This window comes from Colletotrichum chrysophilum (assembly GCF_026319265.1).
Source record: "Colletotrichum chrysophilum strain AFK26 chromosome Unknown scaffold_15, whole genome shotgun sequence".
NCBI lineage: Eukaryota > Fungi > Ascomycota > Sordariomycetes > Glomerellales > Glomerellaceae > Colletotrichum > Colletotrichum chrysophilum.
Window position 1 is genome coordinate 282,683 of NW_026517302.1, and position 24,762 is coordinate 307,444.

The 24,762-nt window shown below is 51.8% G+C and overlaps 4 protein-coding genes across 4 annotated transcripts; 3 read left to right on the forward strand and 1 right to left on the reverse strand.

Moving 5' to 3' along the window:
- Nucleotides 1-232: 232 nt before the first annotated feature.
- COL26b_002908 (uncharacterized protein) lies at nt 233-634 on the forward strand (the record flags this gene model as incomplete). The annotated part of the gene is made up of 1 exon (XM_053175814.1): nt 233-634. The coding sequence occupies one exon, from the start codon at nt 233-235 to the stop codon at nt 632-634; it is 402 nt and encodes a 133-aa protein (XP_053040243.1).
- Nucleotides 635-3,891: 3,257 nt separating this feature from the next.
- Nucleotides 3,892-7,103, forward strand: COL26b_002909 (uncharacterized protein; the record flags this gene model as incomplete). Its single annotated transcript, XM_053175815.1, has 3 exons — nt 3,892-5,400; nt 5,962-6,959; nt 7,004-7,103. The coding sequence occupies 3 exons, from the start codon at nt 3,892-3,894 to the stop codon at nt 7,101-7,103; spliced, it is 2,607 nt and encodes an 868-aa protein (XP_053040244.1).
- A 10,085-nt stretch (nt 7,104-17,188) lies between these two features.
- On the reverse strand, nt 17,189-18,706 carry COL26b_002910 (uncharacterized protein; the record flags this gene model as incomplete). The annotated part of the gene is made up of 1 exon (XM_053175816.1): nt 17,189-18,706. The coding sequence occupies one exon, from the start codon at nt 18,704-18,706 to the stop codon at nt 17,189-17,191; it is 1,518 nt and encodes a 505-aa protein (XP_053040245.1).
- Nucleotides 18,707-21,773: 3,067 nt separating this feature from the next.
- COL26b_002911 (uncharacterized protein) lies at nt 21,774-22,172 on the forward strand (the record flags this gene model as incomplete). Its single annotated transcript, XM_053175817.1, has 2 exons — nt 21,774-22,070; nt 22,113-22,172. 2 exons carry the CDS (start codon nt 21,774-21,776, stop codon nt 22,170-22,172), a joined length of 357 nt encoding a protein of 118 aa, XP_053040246.1.
- Nucleotides 22,173-24,762: the final 2,590 nt, after the last annotated feature.

Sequence of the window (24,762 nt, forward strand, 5' to 3'; positions counted from 1 at the left end):
CCAGGCTTACCGAATGTATCGGCGGGTTACAGCGGGTTACAACAAGAGGCTTGTGCTTGCAAAGTAAAGTTTTCTATTCTGGACTTTGCGCGTTGGTTAGATTAAATGCCCTCAACACCATCGCGTCCATGACTCGCAGACAGATCAGCGGTGCTCAACATCTTCGAAATGGCTTTCGTGAGATGAGACCGCGGGACGCGCGGAGAGGCCAGCCTGAAGAGCACTTTTAGCCATGGCTTCATCTCAAGTTGCCTTTCGTTCTTTCGTCTTTCAGAGTTACAACGCAAACAACTCCAACTCACCTTTCAAACCGCAACTCGCCATGTGGTCGCCAGCCATCATCTTCGCCATCTTCACCACTCTCTCAGCAGCAAAAGATTGCGCCTTCTACTGGTCCTATCCCAGCGGCGTATACGACAAATGGGCGCTGGGCCGCATCGACGAGGCCGTCGGCATCTGCGCCACCGAGATCGGCGGGCACGTACTCGTCCCCGACATGGACGTCCAGAACGGCGACAACAAGGCGAACCGGTGTACCGTCTGTCGAGGGGCTAGGAGCGGCACGGAGGATTTCGTGTTGGACTACTTTACGGTTCGGTGTGGTTATTTCGGGGATGGATCGTGTTCTGCGTGAACTGAGATCCGACGCCCCTTGATTTATTTGGGGCTATATTTTCACAGTTATCGATGGATATGCAAGGACATCAAGAGAGGGAAAATCCATTCTATCTATGCCCTTATTCGGATTCGAAATTCCAAGAACGTCCATGGGTCCTCGGAGACTTTCAATCTGTCCAGATCTTTTGAGACGTTGCCCGGGAGTCTCCTTGCATTCCGCATGTCATCGCTTCGTCCACTGTGTTCCTCGAGCACAGGTTCCACAGGAAGCTCTTCTGTGATGTTTCTTGCATCGTTGGGCAAGTCCGGCAAGCTGAGCTCGTCCCATGATGGTGGGGAATTCCCTTGGTAGACATAGGCTCTGTAGAGGTCTACCGTGTCAGAGTCCCCGGGGTTGGCTTTTTGTGGGGTGTGCATCTGAAGCCTGACGAAATGTTCTTGGCTTGCAAAGGATGCCTCCGAGGTATTGCGAGGGTACACAAGCGCCATCGGCTGCCCATCCTCTGGGTAGAACTTCTCAATACCCCTAGTGGAGTTGAATGAGAATACGGCTAAGTGGATATTTGTGGCAGGCCCAATGTTTCGAAATAGAAGCCGTATAATCTGGCCATGCCTTGCCTCATACATGCCAGACTCTAGGTTTGCAAGAGGACGCCAAAGCGCACTATCATCGAGAGGCTCAAAGGTGAAACCGTCTCTTGACAAGGCTCTCGACAACAGACCGTGTTCAATACTTTTCAAAGCATTGAAACGGGCCATGTGGTTCAGGATGCGAGCGGCTTTTCGGGCCCTATTGGGGTCATTAGCAGGTATATTGGGCACCCAATCCTGCCCGTCTGGATCCCGATCGTCACAGATGTTGATATGTTCGGCGTCATCGATGTAAATAGTGAAGCTGTAGTCGCGCGGAACATCATCTGCGAAGAGGCTCAGATATCCATTCAGTGCTTCTTCCAGTTCGCTTTCCAGGTCCGTATACCCATCCAACCCGAGAAGCCTAACAATTGGCTTCGGTGACTGAAAGGCCCAAGCCTCCCTGACGGCCAAATCGCCATCCTGGATGGATGTGTTGTTGCTGTCTTGCAGCTCTCCATGGGAGGAGAACATGTTTGTCCTTGTGATGCGAATCCGCGGGATACAGGTGTCATTGCCTTCAGGACGAGGCGGTACTGTTGTATAAGTTGGGAAAATGGCGTATATGGCTCCGACTTGTACTCCTTGTGCCGCGCCGATGTCGATATGGTAGAGCGTCGAATCACATCCTGGCTGCCTCAACAATTTGACCATACTTGCAGGCTTCTGAGCAAGTTGTTCATGCCCAAAAAATTCATAGAGGCCGTCGCCATGAAGAACTGGCGTTTGCTGACTCCGTGGCATCGTAGTCTGTATTCTGGATTTCACATGCTGTACAACTCGTGTATATGTAGGCGTTCGTGGGCCAGGGTGATTAAGTATGTCCAGCATCCAATGAGTGAGAATCCCATTCCGAGTGGGGGACCTGACCTGATCATCGGGGTCGAAGAGGCTCTCTCCAGCCTGCTGGTCGAGTTGGCAGCTGCTAATGACGGTGCATCCCCACGGCCTGGACAACCATGAGCGCCTGAGGTTGGCATTCCTGTACTCTCCATCCTCTTTCTGGCTTCCAAATCTGGCGTCGAGCTCGGCTTCCATGGAGCGAGCATCTTCATCAGCAGCTTCATCGACTTTGAGAAGTTGCTCATCGGGGGAATCGGTATCCGATGTGCGCATGTCGAAGTTAGGTTGTCTGTTGGCTCGGAACCCGCTTCCAGAGAAACAGCTATCGAGGACCAGACACACTCGAACCTTGCGGAACTGCACGAGCTTTCTGACCCAAACACCCAGCTGATAGCCTGTCAAATAAGCACCACCAGCCATGACATCCGTGAGAGCTAGTGCTGTGCCGGTGACAGCGTCGCCGCCGCCCGGATTTTCTAATGTTCCCAATTGGCGTCGTAGGATTCCGTGGCCTGAATAGTGAATGTAGACGAGGTCTCCTTTCGTAACTTTGTTTCCGATTTCCTCGATTGCTCTTTTGATATTTTCGAATGTTGGCCAGGTCATGCTGTCCCCCACTGGTTCGTCTCCATGGTCGTTCCGAATGGCCATGAGTTTCACGATGTTGCAGGCGCCGATGCTCCTGGTTTGAAGATAACTTTCGATCCTCTGAACATCTTCGACGCAGCCTCTGAGATGGCTGAAATGTATCGCTCTCTTATCTCCTGGAATGTAGTGGTCCACTCCAATCAGCAGAGCCCATTTCCGTCGCTCGGTGGAGTCTGAAGTACGCGTATGGTCCGGAACGTCTTTTTGTGTTGCTTGAACCATCTTGTTATAACGGCCGAATGAATCGTATCTTCTTCAACGATCTTACCTAGCGGATGGGATGGCTTTTCGTTATAAAAACACTTTCTTCCAAGTAAGGTACATCTGTATCTTGGGCAGGCCCGGAGGCCTTCCACTAGAACCCCACTATCCATCGGGGGAGGGGCCGGTTTCTGCAGTGAGATCGCGGCAGTCGACGCTGGATGACCAGTTAACAATGCGGGCGGCAACCGAAGTGCAGCTCAGCTCGTGCAGGGGTCAGCTCCTTCGGCTTCAGCAGCAAACACGAAAGTGACTCAGCCTTTCAGGTCAGGTGAGTGAGCTGTCCACAACAACCTAGGCAGCATTCTGTGATTCGACAGCTCGGGATCGCGGCACGATCCCATTCGTTCCTGGCACAGGATTCTATCAAACAGGGCTGTAGCCGCCGTCTTATGACTGTTCTCGCAGTTGGCAATATCTTTTCAGCCTGTTCTCTTTGGTTTCTCAAGCTAGTGTGAATACTACGTGGCAGTGGCGGCGGCTTCAGCTTCACAACACACAAGAGTGGAACTGTAAGCCTTGCGCGTGCTTCGTGTTGTTTTGCGCGGCATCGATGGATTGGCTCTTGGCTACCTCTTTCTTTCTTTCTCCCTAGCCATGGGCACGAAAGCAGGTGGCTAGCGCTGGGCATGCCCGCGCAAGTTGATGCAATAACACAAACAGGAACGAAGCCCGAGGATCGCCACCGCAGCCTTAAATGGGGAGGGGAGACGATGGCTATTCATCTACATAAATCATACCACTGACTGTAGTTCGATAGTCTGTAACACCAACAGGCTTCTCTGTATTGGTCACTGAGCTATTCAGTGCAAAGCATCAATTATCGTTTGCATCACTATATCTTTGTCTTCAAAGCCTCCTGTACTCGTCATGACGCTCCTGGCAACTATGAATCAACTCCCTTCTCTTGACAATTTAGAGTACTACAACGAATTCGACAAGAACATCGACGAAAGAGCACATTGTGCAGTCGACGACGCCGGAAAGCTTATCCCTACCGATTGCGACAGCCCTGAATACGCCCCGCGTCTCAAGAGCTTGGTGACCTTACTGGTCAGGAGGTTCAGGCGGACAGCTGCGATGGAGGATCTGCAGCACGCTATTCTTCGCGCCCTTGAGATGGTGGTGAATTCGCCTCGCTGCCACCCTGACCGTGAGGCTCAGATCAGAGATTGGATCAACATGATGCTGGAAATGGCCGGCCTAAAGGGTTTTAAAGACGAAGACCTGGAAGAAGTGTTTGAGATGGCTCGGCAGATGGGCGTGACAGTCAAAATGATTCGAAGGGAACACAGCCATGCTCCTCATAAGGGCGAGTTGACCGCGGCAAGTCTTCACATCCGGTATCAGGGATTGCTTTCTAATATGCGGAATTCGGGTTCACAGCTGGAGCAAATTGATGTTTTCGACGATGAAACGCCCACTGAATCCGTTGACGTGCTCGAAGTCGTAGGCAATGGACGTGTGGCTGCCTGGTCCGGATATCGACTCTACAAAAGGTTCGACACGACAGACTCAATGGATGATCTCAACAGCGCCATCGAATTATTAGAAAGGGCACTCAAATACACGACTCGAAGTGATCATGAATCCGGCGCGCGAAAAATCCGCTTGACCAACCTCGGCGGTGCTTATGGAGACCGGTTTGAACGCACAGGCTGGATACCTGATCTTGAACGTGCCATCGAACTTACTACGGAAGCTTTGGACTCCATGAACGAGTCCTTTGTTGATGCGTTCAAGTTGGACTCGTTAGCTTGCTCGTTCTCCGGCCTGGAGACTTGGCTAAGTGTGCGCTTCAAACGATTCGGTTTAGTTGATGATCTTCACAAGGCTCTTGACGCGGCGGAAATGGCCGTCAATCTTACGCCGCGTGACAGTCCCTGGTGGCCAGGCCGCATGAACGATGTCGGGCTGCGTCTAAGCGAGCGATTCGACCGCTTTGGCGACAAAGAGGACCTTGATCGGGCTATCGAATGCATGGAGATGGCGGTGGCGGCCACGGTGCAAAGCGAACAGAGTCTACTCAAAAATTTGACCAACCTCGGCAACCATCTGCACAGTCGGTTCAAATTCACCAATGCGGCCGCGAACCTAGATCGTGCCGTGGAAGTTCTTGAAACAGCTCTCGACATGTCGCCGCCAAATCACTTCTTGCGTTGCATTAACTTGAACAACCTTGCTCTCGCCCTTGAGGAGCGCTTTCAGCAACTTGGCAGAGACCAAGATCTCGACCGCGCCATTGAGTTGGCGAGAACTGCAGTTGACGAAACTCCCGAAAGCCACCCTGATCGTATAGATAGAATCCAGAACCTTGGACTGTGGCTCGACAGGCGAGCTCGGCAGAGCGGGTCAAAGGATGACAACAATCAATCTATCGCGGCTATCCGTGCAGCAGTCGAAGGTCTTCCCAGGGATCACCCAATGCGACCTCGTCTGCTTGATGGGCTTGGGAACGCCTTGGGCTCGCGATCCGAGATGACTTCTTCCATGATCGACCTTGAAGATGCCATTGCAGCAGCAAGAGAAGCAGTCTCCTCCACACCTGCCAGCGGCCCTCGACGCGCAGCCTTTTTGAACAATCTGGCCAACTTACTTGGTCAACAATCCGAATGTGAAAGGAATCCATGGAAGTCAAAGGAGACCTCAACCGCTCCAGGGGCCAAAGCCAACGCCGCACTTGATGAGACGATTGAGATTTTGAGATTATCGATCAGTGCTACAGAGGAGCGGCATACCGATCTACCTAGTCGGCTTTGCAATCTAGGAAATTGGCTTGGCTGGCGATTTCGACAAGGTGGTTCAACAAATATGGACGACATCGATGGTGCTATAGAGGCAACGAAAGAAGCGGTCGAGAAACTCCCGCGAGCAAACCCCGCAAGAGCGGGAATGCTGGACAATCTCGGTTCTTGGCTCCTGGATCGATACCATCAGACAGGTAACGAACAGGACCAGACTGATGCGCTTGAAAGTTTCAAAGAGGGCTCGAGGTTGCAGAATGCTGCACCTTTCGTTCGCATCCGCTTGGCCACAGATGCATCTCGAATTCTTGCCGCACGTTCAAATTGGAAAGAGGCAAACCAGTTACTGGAGGAAGCAATCAATCTACTGCCTGCTGCCACGCCCCGGTCTTTGCAACACACCGACAAGCAAGATATGCTGGCAAAGTTCACGGGCTTAGCCTCTACGGCTGCTTCTGTCGCTCTCAACGCTGGCAAGAGCGCTTATGATGCTCTGAGGCTCCTGGAGCTAGGTCGTGGCATTATTGCCAGTCTACTGCTGGACATGCGGGGAGATATCTCGGACTTGAAAGCGAAGCACCCTTCTTTGGCAACTGAGTTTCTTTCCCTCCGAGACGAATTAGACTCGCCTGGAAACTTGCAAGCCTCAACAAAGTCTCAGAATGATGTTGGTGATATCTCTGCATGGGAGTTGCAAGCAAGAAAGAGGCGTGTAACGGAGAAGAGGTTCGGTGAGCTCGTTCGAGAGATCCAGGCACAGGATGGGTTTCGCCACTTCTGTGGTGTCCCGGACGAGGACGAGTTCAAAGCCGCGGCGGTTTCAGGGCCTCTCGTGGTCATCAACGTGGCGCGTTATCGATGCGATGCATTCCTTATTCAACGCGACAGCATCAGCGTCTTAGAGCTGCCTGCTCTAACCAAGGAACACGCCCAGGAACACTTCGGGAGTCTCAAGCTGTGTCTTGCAGGGCATCTCGATGGCATGAATGAGCTCCTGGAGTGGCTCTGGGTATCGACCGCGCGTCCTTGTCTTGATGCCCTCAACTTCACGAGTTCGATATCCGGTAGAAGCCTGGCAGAGTGGCCGCGTATCTGGTGGATTCCAACCGGACTGCTCAGCCACTTCCCACTGCACGCAGCTGGAGAATACCGGGAGCGCAAAGGAGAGACGGTCCTTGATCGCGTTATGTCGTCCTACGCGCTATCTCTAAGGTCATTGATCCACGGGCGGCGAAATAACATCCACAACGAACCAGTCCAGTCGTCGGTCGATTCTGCCCTCTTGCTGGCCATGCCGACTACACCTGGCAATGGGAGCCTGCTCTGGGCCCAACAGGAAGTGGACATCGTGGCTAGCTTCTGCCCGTCGCTCAAGTTGCGGAACAGCACACCGAGACCGTACAAGGATGAGATACTCATGGGCCTAGAGTCCTGCAAGGTCTTCCATTTTGCTGGACACGGAAAATCGGACCCCGCAGAACCATCGCAGAGCTGTCTGCTCCTACAAGACTGCAAAGAAAACCCACTCACCGTCGCAGATCTCCGTGACCATCGACTTCAGAAGAAGCCGTTCCTTGGATACCTTTCGGCCTGCTCGACAGGAGCAAACGAAGCGCCAGGACTTGCGGACGAGGGGATTCACTTGATCAACTCGTTACAGCTCGCAGGATTTCGGCACGTGGTTGGCACGCTCTGGGAGGTCTCGGACCAGCACTGTGTGGATGTAGCCCGGGTCTTCTATGAGACGCTCAAGGACGAAGGGATGACAGACGTGGCCATTTGTCGAGGACTGCACCAGGCGACTAGGATGTTACGTGACGGCTGCGTCAACACAGATGTAGGAGAAAGAAAGGCGTTTGCTGTGCATGATAGGGTTATCAGAAGGGATTTGATGAACCACCACTGGATCCCTTACGTTCATTTCGGCGTCTGAATTCGAGGGGGCCTTGCTGCGGGAGGGCCCGAAGGCGCCCCAGCCGCAGCGAGTTGCGGGGGTTGAGACACTGCAGCTGAGAGTGGATAAACTAGGTATCCTAACATTCCAGTGTCCTTGGTGGTAATACAGGTAGCTAAACATTCATCATATCACATACTCCTCACTCGCTGCGAGGATGCTGCAAAGCTCCACGCAAACAATGTGACTATCATATCGAAACCCAAACGTCTCCTCATCACAAGGTAAACTCCGCTCGCACTAACCACAATCCCATTAGAGTTCCTGTATTGGAGATACGACAGAGGGCCCCACTAACACATCATCCCATGCCCAGCGCCGTCGCCGTCCACGTTAGCTTCGTTGGGCTTGCGTACATGCACCAGAGCAAATGCGGATGCCACATCCACAACAACGATATCGACGACGGCGACTTTGCGGGCGAGTACGACACAGACACCCTGTCGAACGATGACTGCACCAAGAGCTGGAGAAGACTCGCCCTTGACAGTACTGACCATGCTGTTTGCTCATGGTACCTGTTTTGCTCCTAGCCCCCGTAGTGAACGTAGGGCGTCCAGTTCAACCTCTCTGCTACTCGTCGTTTGCCAGGATTTCTCGAGCTTGCTTCATCCGGGACGTGTCCGTGTCGTCTTCTCACCCACTCACCCCGAAGCTTCCGCGTAGCATGATTCAAGGCACGCGCGACGGTCCCATCGTCATCCGACTCCGTGCTTAGAATATATTCGTATGTCATCTTCGCCGTTCGTGCGGACTGCTCGTCATCCACATCCCACAGTGTGCTCACGACGTTTCGAAACCCCGCAAGCAAGAAGGCGCTTGCCAGGTGCGTTAACTCGTCCACAGATTTCTCATCTTGGACCTCGCCCGTCCCGCATGCTGAAAGATAGGCGAGGTACGGAGACTTGGAGTCGAGGTTGCGCTCAAGTAAGCTGTTCACCGTCAAAGGTGCCTCTTTCCAGTCCTCCAATAACAGTTGGCTTTGCAGAGGGTTTGTAGGATGTGCGCTGCCGTGCCCTGCGAAGTGGAAGACATCGCAGGATTCCAATTCTAACAAGACTTCCAACCTAGAAGGCATAGGCATAACGCACTGCAGGCCGTCTGCGCGCCCCGTGACGTCTAAAATCGCCTCCTTCTCAACCCCCGTGTATTCTAGGGTTGCCTCATCTGGCGTCTCCCTCATCGCGACGATCACCATCTTTGAGCCTAACGATGTTGTCGAAAGTTCCATCGTTGGACGCGGTTGGGTGTGCTTGATCCCTCTTAAGGACCAACTGTAGGAAGAAATTGCTCTATCTAATGTCGTTTGACGATCCTGTCGAAGATGATAGCCGGTGGCATGGAGAGGAAACCTCACCAATGGGCCAGTGGGAACCCACCAAATTCGCGGCCAGGTTCCGACAGCTGGCTGATCTAGACCCAATGTTAGGAACACAGGGTGAACGATGGTATCCCAGAGCCACTCAAGGGTAGCCTGTGTTTTCACCTGGGCAACCCTTTCCATAATCCCTTGCTGAGTACAGCTGGGTAGGTTCTGTACCTGGATATCGGAGGGGGTGATGATGATGGCGTCGCAGCGAAAAGAGCTGACATTCAGAACGACTACAGAGCCACGCGAGGCGGTCTTTCTGATATCTTCATCAGACGGCGGAAGTAGAAAACCTTCGAACTCCGGTATTTTTCGAATCTCGCGGAGAGTGTCTTGTAGGGCTTTGGATGCATTATAGCGTTGGTCCGCGCTGACTTTGTTTCCTGGCTCGCCTGGTAACAAGCCTCCCGTGGGGCTCGGGCTGTCAAGCTGGTTACGTTGCGCAATGAAAGCCTCCGCCAGTGAGGGGTGACTTTTCTGTAAGCTGGATAGGTCTGTTCGCATGTCTTGGATCGCGCCGGCGAGAATGCCTCGACCAGTTTCGAGCAGCCTGACGGCCTCTGTGGCCTCTTGGAAATGAAGTGCGATGGCAGCCGCATCTGAAGCTATTCCCACAGCTTCAGCCAGAACATGCTGCTTATCTGTGTGCTGAAGAGATTGGGGAGCCAACAGAGGTACCAACTCGGTTGTTGTCCTGGCAATATCATAAGCCAGGCGAGCGTCATCTTCAAGAATGTTTGGGAGCCTCAGGAATCTTCGACCAGCATGAATACGAGCTCGTACTCCATACATTTCTTGACTTGACACCGTAGCGTAGAGCGCCTTGGCCTCTACGAGATCCGTCGCCGCTGAGGATTTCGAGTGTCTGTCGATGAGCCAATTCGCAAGATTGTTGGCGTAGGTAGCTCGGCCTGAGTGGTCTTCTTCGATAAGCTGGAGGGCTCTCCTCCCGAAATTAATGGCTTCGTCAAGATACTCATCCTTCGAAGATGCTTGCCACATCGATTGATTGATTCCTCCGCATGTATTCAGGTACACGACTAGACGTGGGTCATCTTGATCTGTAGCTTCTGTGGCGGCGTAGGCAAACTTTGAGGCTTCATTCAGATCATCCAGGGAAATCGTCCTCTGAAACCTGTCGTGAAGATCGCCTGCTAGATTATGTGCGCATGCTGCCCAATCCCGATGAACAGAAGGAATGGTCTCAACAGCGTTGCGGGCTAAGCGGATAGCCTCATCTAAGTCCTCCGAGTTTCTTAACCTTATGTATCTGGCTTTAAGTATGCCTGCTAGAGTCATTGAATTTTTGTAACGGTTCTTTGACTCTAGAGGAGTAGCTTCGACTGCCCGTTGCGCAAGTAAAACGGCTTCTTCGAGATTTGAAAGGGCTCCCTCAATCTCGAATCTTCCTCTGAGCCAGGACGCGAGATTAGATAACTCCTCAACCCTCTCTCCACCGTGAGAAGCATCGACATTTTCTCGAGCTAGCTGAATGGCCTCATCCAGATCTGCTAATACCCCCTTCCTGTGATGTCTTTCAACAAGCCAGACTGCAAGGCTGTTTCTATAGTCCACCCAGCCAGGGTCATTTGATGGGGTGTATAAGATAGCCTCGCGGGTGATTTGAATCGCCTCATCTAGCTTGTCAACATCCCCTGTCTTCGAGTAACTATCACCAAGCCAGTGCCCGAGAATGGTCCTCAACTTCGTTTGGTTTTCATCGTCGTCTTCCGGGGTCTCATTCAAAAGCTGACGCGCTAGACGTATGGTGTTCTCTGATTCTTGCCTATCATTCATGGAGTCCCGCTTCCCGTCGAGTAGATTCAAAAGCTGCATTGAAAGGTTGAATTTGTCTTCATGATTTGAAGGCGTGGCGTCGACATTTTCTCTTGCAACCTGAATGGCTTCATTGAGATCCCTCTCGTCTGAGTGCTGAGAGTATCTGTCATTGAGGAGATTTGTGAGAGTGAAACAGCATGATGTCCAGTTCCAGCTTCCCCGAGGAAGAGACTTCATAGCTTTTCGTTGCTCTTGAATGGCCTTTTCTAGATCCGAGTCCGCACGAGTCTTCGAGTGTTTCTGGTGAAGTAGAATCCCCAAAAGTCTCACATCACCCTGCCATTCCTCACTGCCCTGTACCGATGTCTCAATCACTTGCTGTGCAGCCTTGATAGCTTCCTGTAGGTCAGCTATGGCTGAGGAGCACTCGTATCGAACATTCCACAGAACTGCCAGGCAGCGCAGACACACAGCCCGGTGTTTGGCGCCCCCTGGAAATTCCATGGCTGCGTGCGTCGTTTTCAAGGCTTCTTTGAAATCTTTGTCGGCCTTCGTGCTCCTATACTTTCTGCCAAGCAGGTTACTTAGGCTGCTCATGTGGTCGGATCGGTCCGGTGAAGGCACTGGGGTGACCTCCAGTGCATGACGGACCATTCGGATAGCCTTGTCCAAATCAGTCGCATCCCCTGGCACCATGCATTTATCGTTTAACCAGCTGCAAAGTCTGTTCAAGCGGTTGGTCCAACGTGGATGGTCTTTGGGCGTGGCGTCGTAGCATTGTTGGGCTAAATTGATGGCCAATCCAATGTCATCTTGAGCGTTTTGCAAAGCATTTGTCTTCAGATGCAGAGCGTATCTCTTCCGATACAAGATTGAAAGGACGTCCATACATTCTTCACGCTCCGAATAGCCGCCTGGTATGTTATCGATGGCGTTCTGAGCCAATTGCGTGGCAATGTCTAGTGCAGTGATAGTCGCATGAGGCTCAACGAGCGCAAGGTGAAGTTTGTTGAGATATCCAGGCCACACCCGGTAATCACCAGGGACAGCATTGATGGACAGTATCGCCTGTTCAATAGCTCTCTCTATATTAGCCATGGTTGATATGCGATTGTCGACGTATTCGGTCTTCTTTCGTGGGCAGAATAATGAGGAGGAGGAGGATGGTGAGGAGGGTGCTCGAAGTCCCATGCCACGCTTAAGTGGATGACCAGAGTACGTTTTCGTGCTTAGACAAAGAGGAACAGTGAGAAACTCATGAAATGGGTCACTGAGATATCAGATTCAATGCTACGTCCTATGATATCCATTTAGTGGAGTGCGGTGCTGGAGCAACACATCGTGCATGATCGCGCAGCGATACCCAACGGGTCTCTTCTCGCCCCGCTCTCTCAAGCTCTGATAGAGAAAAGCACGCAGAAACCCTCAGTATCTTGTCAAATTATTGGGCGAATCCTGCGAGGGGATTCTCATTTGCGTGCAGTGAGAAATGATTTGTCAAAATTGCCTGCGTATTGCCTCTGGGAGGGAGGGGCAGATGTCATGTACGGCAGCAATGCATCCAGTCTACATACCTATGTCATTAATGAATGGCAACACCCTGAGGTGGGCTGTAGATTAGGGTTCAAATACGTTCATGCCCAACAATTGAATCATACCAATACCGTGATAAACACTTTTTGGCAAGACTCATCTTTGAGTGCTTATCATAACCTTCGCCTCATCTGCAGCTACCTGCTGGATTCGACATGGACACGATACAAAAGAGAACATACCTTGTCTTTACAAGGGGCATTATGCCTAGTAAGCTGCGTCTCGGGAGTCTTCATGTCAACCCTGCAAATCCCCAAGGCCCCGAGAGCCATAGATGGACCTCGGATTTTACGTATGTAACTATGACCCCCTTCACCCCAGTTGCTACATCTTCATGAGTTGACTGGGGTGTCTATGGATTCGTAGATCCAACCAACTGGACCGTTGGACGGGCGAAGCCGAAATCGAACATCCCATCTCAATCGAGGTTCGGGCAGGCCGAGAGTGGCTTGTGGCTGCAGGCTTATTTCAGTTGTTGAGAGGAGAGCTTGCTCGTTCTAAAACAGTCGAGGTCAAGGTCGAGGGCGAGCACGGTCGTAGAGTTGAGATTGATCGGTACGTTTTCCAACAAAACGGTTCTTTCTTCTGACTTATTCACGAACTTAGACCGGAAGCCTTCTTGAAAGACGTTGTTTTGAATTCTGCCGAAGCAAGAACATGGTTAGGGGCCCAATTTTCAGCCATTCGACAAATGTCTATTTTCAAGAGGCTTCACCGCACTATGTCAAAAACTCCGAGGATTTGGATGGTTACTGGACTTCAATATGTTACCAAAGCGCATATTGCTACCCGTCAAACAATGTCTTCATCGACTTCAGCTGGCGTAACGGTGCCGCTACCAGACATCGCAGCTGCCTTAGCTCAGTTGAACATCATTGGCATGGATGCTTCTTCTGGACGGTCAGAGGGCTCTGGAACGATGTCCTATCATCCGGATGAGAGGGTATGGGCCGCACAGTTCTCGCCTGTGACCTTTAGTTACCTACAGAATATGGGTCAAGGTGCCGAATCCCAATTAACACACCTCATCCAGCTGCGTGAACCCCCAGACCTTGGTATTGGGGGAATCCGCCGAGCTGAATGTGATGATGACGGCAAAGCTCATGGGGTAACAGGGCAGACTCTTTGCCAGATAATTGGACTCGGTTGCACGAAGAAAACATGCGAAGAAGGGGAGGAGAGCACTCTGCTCGAAGAAGTGCTCGATGTCGACTGGGAGCAGTATAGCAAGCACTTGTTATCAGATTGAATTGCTTGCAGAGTTGTACCGAGTACTTGACGAGTGGCACGTATACATGGTGCGCAACATGCTGTTTGGCATTAACTCATATACAGCGGGAGTCAGATGGGCAGTGAAAATCCCTCACATTGGGGGGTGCTGCAGTAGGTATCTGCATGCAGCAACGGAGCAACATCCTGTCCGGCGGCCCATATTTACTGCCGTCAGCACATGACCACGTCATCAACGACAACAAAACCGGCTGCGCATCGTGGTTTCAGTCGATCAGTGATTTTCTTTGGAAATCAACCCATTAGACATTAAGTGTCCTACAGCGGGCCAAGTCGGAAATTCAGGACAACACGAGAAGGTGATACGGGTATCCATTGAGCTCCTGGGGAGGCGGAAGAATCATGAGAACCTCAGGGTTGATATCACAGACACTCGATGAACCGATAGCCCACACCCCCAACATTATATATTCTCTGTGATAGGTTACACGCCGGTCAGGATTAACAGGCAGAAATGTCAAGACCCAATGCATCCCCTACTTACTAGAATGAGGGGCTTGCGGGGTGAACCATCGATCCAACAAGTCTTTCTGGCATCTGGTGACTCTGGCTAAGAGCTGGGTCGGCGGCCTCCTGTTGCCAGTTGAATGAACAATACTTGCTCGCATCTCCTTTCATGTTCATATCGCTGCCCGTGGGTATCAATCGACAAAGCAACCAACCCCTTGATCGAAAACATTGACCGCCGCTTTTTGAACCCCCCTACAAGCCTTTCATCTTAATGTAAAGGGCTTTTTCGAGGAATTAGAGACACACAATTAAACTCTTAAGCATCCCATTGCCACTCGCACCTGCCATACAGAATGCCGGATATATGGGCTCTTCTGGTCGGCAGCAACTTCTACTTCACCGGGAGTGCTCGGAGCCAGAATGGACAAAACATATCACTCAACAACCTTTCAGGCTGCGTACGTGACGTGGATTACACGTTCCATATGCTTCGCAATCGCGGTGTCAAAGAGCAGAATATCTCGAAGCTAACGGCATCTACCTCCGAGAACGGAGAACGTCCAATTGAACCACCGGATTGCTGGCCAACCTTCAAGAATATCCAGAGAAAGCTGATCGATATCAACAAGCGTGCTCAGCCAGGGGACATTGTTTATTTTCACTACTCAGGCCATGGCGTTCAGCGGAAAGCTGTCCAAGTACCCCAGACAGACGCGGACCCTCTGGTTGGCATGGCCTTGGTCATGACTGACGTCTTGGAAGGCGAACCATTTCTCACAGGCTACCACCTAGGTCTTTGGATTCGAGGAATGGCGGAGGACAGGAATCTCAGATGCACCGTCATTCTGGATAGTTGCCACTCAGGTGAAGCTTTCCGGAACGCTGGTGATTTCGTGCCACGAGACATAACTGCAACCATCTCGAGTATGGTTCTTCAAAGCGACAAGCAAGCCGACAAGGAAGCCGAAAGCGCGTATCTGGAGCATCTTAGCTCGCACAATAGCCGAAATTCGATCAAGGACCCGAGGCCATGGCTCTTAAATCCCAAGAACGCTACCATCATTACGGCCTGTGATAGGCACGAAACCGCCGGGGAGCGCACAATCGACGGTATAAGACAAGGTGTATTGACGCACAACCTTCTTCACGTACTGCGTGACTTTGATGGGAAACTTTGGCCCTCACATTCCCACCTACTCCATGACGTACGGCGGCGAATCAGAAATCTTCACGGGCATGAACGTACAACTCAAACTCCATTGCTCTATGGTGACGGAAATATTGAGGTTTTGGGGACGATGGTATACCACCAGAGCGAGGTCGCGGCCATCACTCCGAGAGATGGGAAAATCCTCATCGAAGTAGGTGCCTGCCAGGGTGCAGCTGTTGGAAGTATTTACGACCTACTGTCCCCAGCGAAAATTGGCCTGTCGAGTCATCAAGATGTCGGAGTCCAAGCTCGTGTTGAAAAGGTGAATTCGTTCAGCTGCACGGCTCGACTGCTCGACAACAATCACGAGGTGGACGCGACCTGGCGAGCTGCTCTGCGATACTGGGCTTTTCATCCTGATTTCATCATCGCTGTCGTCGGTGATGAGTCCCCGTACCCCGGCTTTCTCGATAATCTGAGGGAGAAATTGCGGGTGTATGAGGGACTCCGTCTATGGGACGGACCGCTTGATTCGGACGATCAGGCCGGCCTCTTGCTCGAAACTACCAGAAAAGGACCTTTCCGTATTTTCGATAAGGAACGCAATCCAATAGCAAGATTGCCTTCAGTGCAAGCTGATGACACCATGGCGCCCGAGAAATTGGCTTACATCCTCAGCCACCTTGCGCGCTACCGTCGTCTTCTGGATCTGTCATCCATGCCGGCGTTCCAACAGTTCAGGTCCGATCGATTCATTCTGGACACTGAACCGCAAACCCTCAGAGAATCCGAGACTTTGAAAATTAGCTACAAATACCTTGGTCCTTCAGATACTGCATGGATTTCAATTTTCTGCTTCAACGCGTCTTGGGGTATTGACAAGATTGAACCGGAAGGCACCGAGCCTGCTTGCAGAATTCGCGCATCAGAAGTTCCGGAACCAATTGAGCTGGAAGTCTATGTTCCCGCCGCTGCGGAAAATGAAGCGTCTGGGCCAATCGAAGATAGATATGTGCTGTTCGCTTCAAGCGGGGAGAGTGCCCCTATCTCGTGGGGTGAAATATGCCTTCCGTCTCTCCCTGTTGATAGTCGGGAGTTACTGACCAGAATCTTCACACACACGTCTGACAGCACCTTCGATAGGAATGGGATTAGGAAACAGGGTATTGCTGGCACCAAAATTCTATGGACCACCCAGGAGCAAGCTGTCACGGTCATCCCAGCTACCCAACCTTAGATTTAATCGAGAAGACTCTACTTCAATTACTGACATGCGCTCAAGCTGTCAATGGCGTGAGGAAGATGCTGTTTTTCTGCTAAGATATTAGTCCAAGAAGCAAACGGTGGCGGCTTTGTGGATTGGCTATCTTCTCGGTCGAGGAACGACAGCTTCGCATACCCATAAATGAGTCGACGTAGCTGCATGAGGCCCTTAATTCTCACGAACCTACTCGGAGCTGGTCGGCTTTACACATGTATTTTTTCACTCGCATATCAGCTTGAACTATGTGGCATTCATGGGACAAGATCTCTCCCATTTATCAAAAAAGACAGTGATTTCACATTCATGCTTAGCCCCTTTCTCGCCAATCATGAAGGCTGCTATGGTTGTAAGACTACATCTCCGCCCTCAGCCTCCGGCTTATCGTTGTTGCTTTTGCACTGAGAACCCATCACTTCTTGTTATTCTCATGAAATGAGAATCACTACCTCCACCCCCTGCAAAGCCTGCACCCTAACTAGTATGTCAACATTTCACTCCTCAAGTCACCCCGCATAGCCCTCGACCAGTGAGAGTCAGCAGAGGCATCTCCAGTCAGCTTTCGGGTACCTCCACAACCTGCCTCTGCTCTACCTCATCCTTTGTAAGACCCGTAACTTCCCTTCTTCAACCTTGAATAATAAGTCTCGCCAGAGGCATCTCCAGTCGGCCTTTGGGTGCCTCCAGAACCTGCCTCTGCTCCACCTCCACCTTGCCATGAACCGTAACCTCCTTTCTTCAGCCTCGAGTAGTAAGACTCGCCAGAGGCATCTACAGCCGGCCCGCCTCCAGAACCTGTCTCTACTCTACCTCCACCTTGGTAAGAACCGTAGTTTCCTTTGTTTAGCCTCGAGTAGTAAGACTCGCTAGAGGCATCTCCTGTTGGCTTCCAGGTGCCGTATGATCCAGCTCCAGCACTACCGCCTTTATATTGCCAACTTCCTCCAGATGGAATCTGTCCGGTTCCGCCACTCCCCAGTTGAGAATCACCCGCAACATCTGCCGCTGGCTTCTGGATGCCCTCTGCAGATTTCTGCCATTCCGCAAAGGCGCCTTTCATTTTGCTGGGCCCCCACAGCTGTGAGCCCTGGCTGGCACCTCCCGCTGGGACTTGTTGGCTATCTGGCTGCGCCTGACCGCCGCCGGCTCGAAAGTTGCCTCCCAGGCCATCTGGAAGACCTCCCATGTCGACATCAAGCTTCCATTGACCACCAGAAGGCAGACCACCAGTGCCGCCTTGGCCTGATGGAATGCCTCCATGAGCATCAGCATCGTCGTCCGCAATCCACTTTCGGAGCTTTCTTCGATCAGGGATCTCTTCTTCATACTCGACCCATTTGCCACCCTTCTCACGTCCAGCACCGTCTTGAGCTGTGCCAGATGCCCCTGAACCAGATCCATGACCAGTATAGCTAGCCTTGCCCTCGCCACTTGGGGGATACTGAGGCTCTGTGGACCCGTCCGCTCCGGCGCCGTTCTCAAGTCCGCCAGATCCGCCCTTGGCTATCGTGGCAGGATCGGGTACTTGAACATTCGGGTCCGGAACTGTGCCCATGTTCCCGGAGTTTGTTTCTGCACCTGGTGATGTAGAGATGTCTGGCTGTTCTTTGTCTGCCAGATTGGTGCTGTCTTTGCCGGCCTGCGTGTCGCGTTTGGCTGTTTCGTTATTGGTGATTGGGTCGTCAACAGGGATGCTGGCCTGCATACCGTCTGGTGCTCCCTTCTTGACATCTTCGCTGGATGAAGGCTTCCCGGTCAAAGGCGCCTGAGATTTGTCTTTGGAGTCGCCAGCTGGTTTGCGCGGGCCACCAGACCCAGAAATGAGCCCTTGTGCACCAGCCAAGCAAAACTTGTACTCGACGCACGGCGCAGTCACCAACTTGCAGCGTCCGTCCTCGAGAACCTCGTCCTCCTGGCACTCCGGTACAGCTTTGGCGAAACACTCCCCGGTGACGGCGTTGTAGACGTGACCCTCGGTACAGGTAGGCTCCTTGACAGCAACACAGCTCTTGCCATTAAAGACGAAGTTGGCATCGCACTTGGGGTCGTTGCTCGAAACACACTCGCCGTTCTCGAAATAGGTATTCTCAGGACAGTCGGGCGTGACTCCCATGCAGCCAGTGCCGTTGAAAACTTGATTCTCTCCACAGCTAGGCGGCAACGCTGACACGCACTGCCCATCCTTGAGAACATAACCGGGCTTGCATGTTTCTTTCTCGATCGAGACGCAGGTTCCTTTGACCATAGTCTTGCCGTCTGGGCAACTGGGTCCATCTACCGATCGGCACCCGTCATCTGTGAGGACGAACCCAGCTTAGCATGCAGGTTGGCCATGAACGCAACGGCCGTCTCGGTAGACTGCAGGCGGTGTACAAGTGGCTTGAATAGTTGTGACGCATTGCCCTTCCTGGTTGAGCACTGAGCCAGATGGGCAGACCGGGGCGTCCTTGATGGATAGACACCCGACGCCATCAAAAGCAGTGCCTTCAGGACAAGAGGGCTTGCTCCCAATGACGCAGGCACCATCATGAAGTACTCCTCGGGCGCACTCTGGTCTCCGGTTGAGGCTGCACCGTTTTCCATCCCACTCCGCAGACGTACCGTCACACGTTGGCTTGGCGTAGCTGACGCATTTGTCGCCCTCGAGGATCGTCTTCCCGGAGCATGTGGGACTTGATCGGAGAATACATTTTGAGTCGTGGTACAGGTATCCCTCCGGGCAGCCGGGCGCTTCCAAGGTGGATACACAGGTATCACCATCCGGATAGGTATTGTTGGGGCAATTCGGGACTCCTCGCTTCACGCATTGATCTGCTTCTAGCATCCAGCCGCTCGGACACGAAGGTTGACGATTGGAATACTTGATGCACTCTCCATCTTTGTATGTTGTACCGGATGGGCAATCTTCAGTTGTCGTCATAGACTTGCAAGTTTCTCCTGAGACAGTCGTCCCGTCTGGACAGCAGCGAGAAATCCCAGATGCTCTGTCTGTAGAGATCTTTGTTTCAGGGGGGCATCTAATTGCAGTGTGGTCTAGTCAGCTCTCTGACTAATATTGATTCCCATCGGTTTGAATAATACCGAATAGAAGTACTTACTTGGCTTCGCTCACGTCCACACATGATTGTCCTTGAAGCGTTGTCTCGCCTGGGCATTGAGGCTTGCTGCTGACTGTGCAGGATCCGCGTTCAGGATCAAAGGTCGAGTCGCCTTGGCACTGTAGGTGTTGCTAAGCACACATTTTCCTATCTTCGCCACTCTTTCATATGGATAGGCATACCTTTGGCCCCTCGGAAGATGTGCATTGGCCGAACTCAAGAGTTGCCCCATCAGGGCATTGAGGGGACTTCTCTAACATACACTGCCGGCTCGAGGACACGTAGCGGGCTCCCGGTGGACATTGAGGGTCCTTCTTGGAGATACACGAAGCGCCTTCGACTTTGGATCCGTTAGGACAAGATGGGCCTTCGGGCGTCACGCAGCTGGCTCCATGAACGACATCGCCCTCAAGACACTGAGGCTTCTTGAGGGACTCGCAGATGGCACCACGAAGCTGAAACCCCTCGCCACAGGTGGGGGCACGCTCATGAACACAGTGCTTGCCAACAAAAACAGTGCCGTGATCACAGGCAGGCGGCTTCCGAGAGGTGCACTGGCCGTCGCTGTACTCGTAGCCGTTGCCGCATTCTGGAGGAGCGTTGTGAAGGCAGTGCTTGCCCTTGCGGTACGTTCCCGGAGGGCATGAGGGCCCGGTGATGATACAGCTCTTGCCGTCGAAATCAGTACCGATAGGACAGCACTTGACGCGGCCTGAGTTGGGATCGGTGGCAGGTATGATGCTGTCCAGATTATGCTGAATGGCTGATCCGGAGGATCCCAGGGAGAATGGACTGCCTAAGATCTGAGCGGACTGCTTGGCTAGACAGCAGCTGAAGAGAAGCCAAGGAGGCGCTAGAATAGCCAGGCGCATCTTTGCAAAAGCGCTGAGCGGTGGTGTAATAAAGATACGATGAACGATGAATGTAACAGAATGAGTTGTCGATGAATGATGCTGACTGAATCTTGAACGAACAGAGAGATTCATTTCCTTACTATGCCTTTATACTCAAGTGTAAAGTGGCCTTCTGCCAGTCACTTTGTTGTTATGATGATTCATCTTAGTGCAACGCGTCATTCGGTCAAACTCCAAGCAATACAAGGCGGCTGATGAACGTGCCATACCCAATCAATCAACCCAATTGCCTTCTCCGAGCCATCATTTTTGTTGCCGCTCGGGAGCTCATGTTGTGCTAGAGTCTTCACATACGGGAGTCACGCACTTTGGTTCAACGCGGCCTCCAGGCCGCCTGAGCACAAGGCCAACAGCCGAACTGAACTCTCGTTGACGTGTTAAAACTCATTCCAAGCGAAAGATCAGCCTTTCATCGGGTTGAAGCAGACTCGGTTGAAGCAGACTCTGAGCACATCAACCTCGGCCTGTTGCCGGTGTGGCAGGCGGCCGACGGCGGTCTGAACATGGATCCAATCAGGAAGTGGAATCACGGTGTTAGATAACTGGTGTAATGTTTGTAGCACGTAGTGCGTGAGGCTCATGTTGTGATGACTGCAGAGCAATGTTGAGCTGCTGTTCTGGACCCGCCTATCTTTCGTGCCGGTATGGGATGCGATGGAGTACACGCCTCCCGTTTCCGTGAACCGACAACAGCTGTCTATGGTGACTCTCGCCTCACTGATTAATACTACTGCGCCGAATACAGTCATTTCTGTTTATTGACACCCAAACCCGCATCTCTAAATCATCGATCGCGATGGTTGTAACATAAGTGCTACGTTGATCTGCTGGCCGACGAGACACAAGCCTGCGGCTCCTCGCAAGTCATGCGACATTGAACCCCGCCTATGCGTAACAGTCTGTGTTATCATGGTATAGTTGTATCGACATTGTAGAATCAGGTTCTGAAGCCGGTCAATGAAAAGCTTTTGGTTGCTGCCGAATGAAACAGGCTCAGGCTTTGAGGAGGAAAGGATAAAAGCAAGAGACAAACCCATCACTTCGAAACCTCAAGCACTTCACATCACATTGCAATCCAATAAAACTTCATACCTGAATCTGTACCGCCGTTCGTTCCTTTCCCAGCATCCAACATCATCATTGCTGACCATACTCCAGAAAGTCGACAATGAAGATCTCTATTCTGTCACTCACCACTCTACTCGCAGCTGTTGCTGTTTCGCAGAAGCCGGTGACTGAAGACGAAGCGAATGCCTGGCAGTCGTGCACTTGGGCTCTGCTTGACAAGTTCAACAAGGGAGACGACGGTTCCAAGGCTGCCTGCGACCTGTGGGGCTGCTTGCAGCTTATGTCTTCTCGATACCACCGCGGCGGAGGCCTTACGGTACTTTCCAGGGCACTCGATCCCGTTTGCGGCGTCACCAACTTGGGTAGCAATCTGCTGCCGAAATGGGACATGTTCCAGGTATGAAGACTTTGCAAGTCAGATGCAATGTACTGACCACAGCGCAGCATCTCTGAGAAACTACGGCAGGACACTTTCAGGGTGGCCACAACACCCGGGTGAGCAGCAAGCAAGGCTGACACTCAAAGTCAAGAACGAGAAGCCCGCTGGTCTCGTAGAAACATGCGGCTGATCACTCGAGGGCTTCAAATTATCTCCAGGGAGGAAAATGTTCTAAGCAGAGTGTGGACTGCGTATCCAGTTTTCATCGGCCCGCTCTGCTATGCCAAGCTTGGGATATATTTGGAAGTTGAAAAATAAAGTTTCAGGTTCTGAGATGTTTCTAAACAAATCAACTTGCCTTTGACTTTGAAATGGTTTATTGGTGCTATGCATCTGCACTGTTTTGAGTACGAAGGAGGGTGCCTTGTCCATGATCTTGACGTCGTTGATCGGGCCGCGGAGGCCTGAAAAGGGGCTGGCGATCAAAAGAGCGCGTTTGGTTGAAGTCATCGCTACTAAGTTGAAGACTCTGTGGAAAAGGATACTGGTACACAATGGGGTCATGGTCCATGTGCCCGGGAATCAAGTATACACATACCATTGCCTGCATGCAAACGTTGATCTGCCTTGACCTGGAAGCTTACAAGCATCAATCAGACTCGCGGCAAGTTCCGCCGATTTATCAGCTCCTCGATTGATGTTGTTCATACAAACACACACTGGAAGCCTTTTTCTGGTCTTGGCAGCTTTGTGATTACCGGACCCCCCGCATGCCAACCGCACTCTGCCCTTATTCACCCGCACGTGGTGTTATGAGAACGGCGCGGCATTCCTGCTGCCTAAATGCTGCAGGATATGTGATTGAACCTGCATATACCCCTGGAGTTGCGTTGGCGTTTGAATGGGCCAACGCATGCACATAACTGTTGAGGTCAGCAGATGTTCCTGGGGAGCATGCGACAGCCTTACCATTACATTCCATGGCGATGACTGCCCATCGTTGAATGCCATTACGGAAAGTTTGGAATGTACCGCGGTCTATGTGCCATACGATGGTTTTGAAGCAAGGCCTTGGTGCTCAAATTTGTAGTTTCTGCGAAGTCTGCCGAGCAGTGAAAAGTTCTCGTCGCAGTGGAGGCTCATCTCTTGCATGGCAGTTTGCCAGATTTGTACATCACTGGGTGGAGCAGTTTACACAACGTGACTGTGACTGACAGCGTGTACCATGCATGCAATCCATGTGGGAGCTCGTAAGTGGGTTGTTGTCAAACACATTTCCGCCACATCATATTCACAATTACCCCCTACGGAAAACCCTCGGTCTTCCTCTCTGGAGAGTGAACTCTGCGTGAACTCTTCAACATTCCCCGAACGACCGTGACGGTTCATCGAACAGATTCCTTGAGCTGTGAGACAAACCATACATCTTTGCAAGATAACGATCGCTGAGTGTTCTGGAAGTTCCGCGGCGAGGGAAGGCCACTGGCAAAGTGAGACGCCGACCGAGGCAAGGTATAGCAAAGTGATAAATCATCTCAAGGTAAGGGTTTCCTTACTTAAGTGAAAGTGAGTTCATTCTAAAGCTCCCATAGATTAGCGGTCTGTCATCGAGTAAACTTGCTTACCTTCGACGGGCCCTCTCTGCATGTTTCGAAGTCTCCATCGGACAGCGCTGAGCAAGACTAGCCATCAACGACAAAATTCTTGAAGACGTGACATATTCTATGGGATTTCGAAGTCCCGCACCTTCATCATGACCACAGATGAGGAGCAGACGTACGACGGGCGAGACAGCCCGGAGATCCCTTCACCCGGCACCGATCGAATCCTGTTAAGGCGGCCAAGCAAAATGAAACTTGGGAATATGCTCTTTCATCTATACTGTGAGACGAGAGACTTGGAAACACTTGACGAGGCAATATCGACTGCAACACAAGAGGTTTCCGCGGTACCTCAGGATGATCCCAACCTAGCAAGTTGGCTAGATGACCTTGTAAACATGTTCCTATGCCGACACGAGGAGACGGAAAGCTTGGACGACCTTGAAAATGCAATATCGAATGCAAAAAGAGCAGAATCAATATCTACTATGGCCAATCACGATCCCGAACGATTACCATGGCTGGATGATCTTGGGCACCTGTTATTCCGCCGATATGTGCGCACAGGAGATGTGAATGACCTTAACGTCGCGATATCGACTACGAAGGAAGTGCAACCAACGCCCACCTCGACTGGAAACGATCACAATCGAGCAAGCTGGCTAAATGGTTTTGGGGGAATGCTGTTCAGCCGATACAAGTTAACAGGAAATACGGACGACCTCGAGGCTGCGTTGTCAAATATGAGTCTTGCCGTCTCTTTGACGCCTCAGAATGATCCCGGTCTACTGGGTTTGTTAAACAACACTGGGACTATATGCTCTAGCTTGTATGAGGAGACCGGAAACTTGAGCTATCTCGAAACTGCAGTGTCTTATGCAAAGCAAGCAGTCTCTGCTACGCCCAAGAATGATCCCGACCTGCCGAAGCGGCTACACAACCTTGGACTGAGACTGTTGCGTCGCTACGAGCGGATAGGAAGCCTCGACAACCTGAACTCTGCAATATCGATGGTAGAGCAAGCAGTCTCTGTCACACCTGAGGGCCATTACGAACGACCATCATATCTTAACAGCCTTGGGGGTTTGTTGTTGAACCGATACGATCGG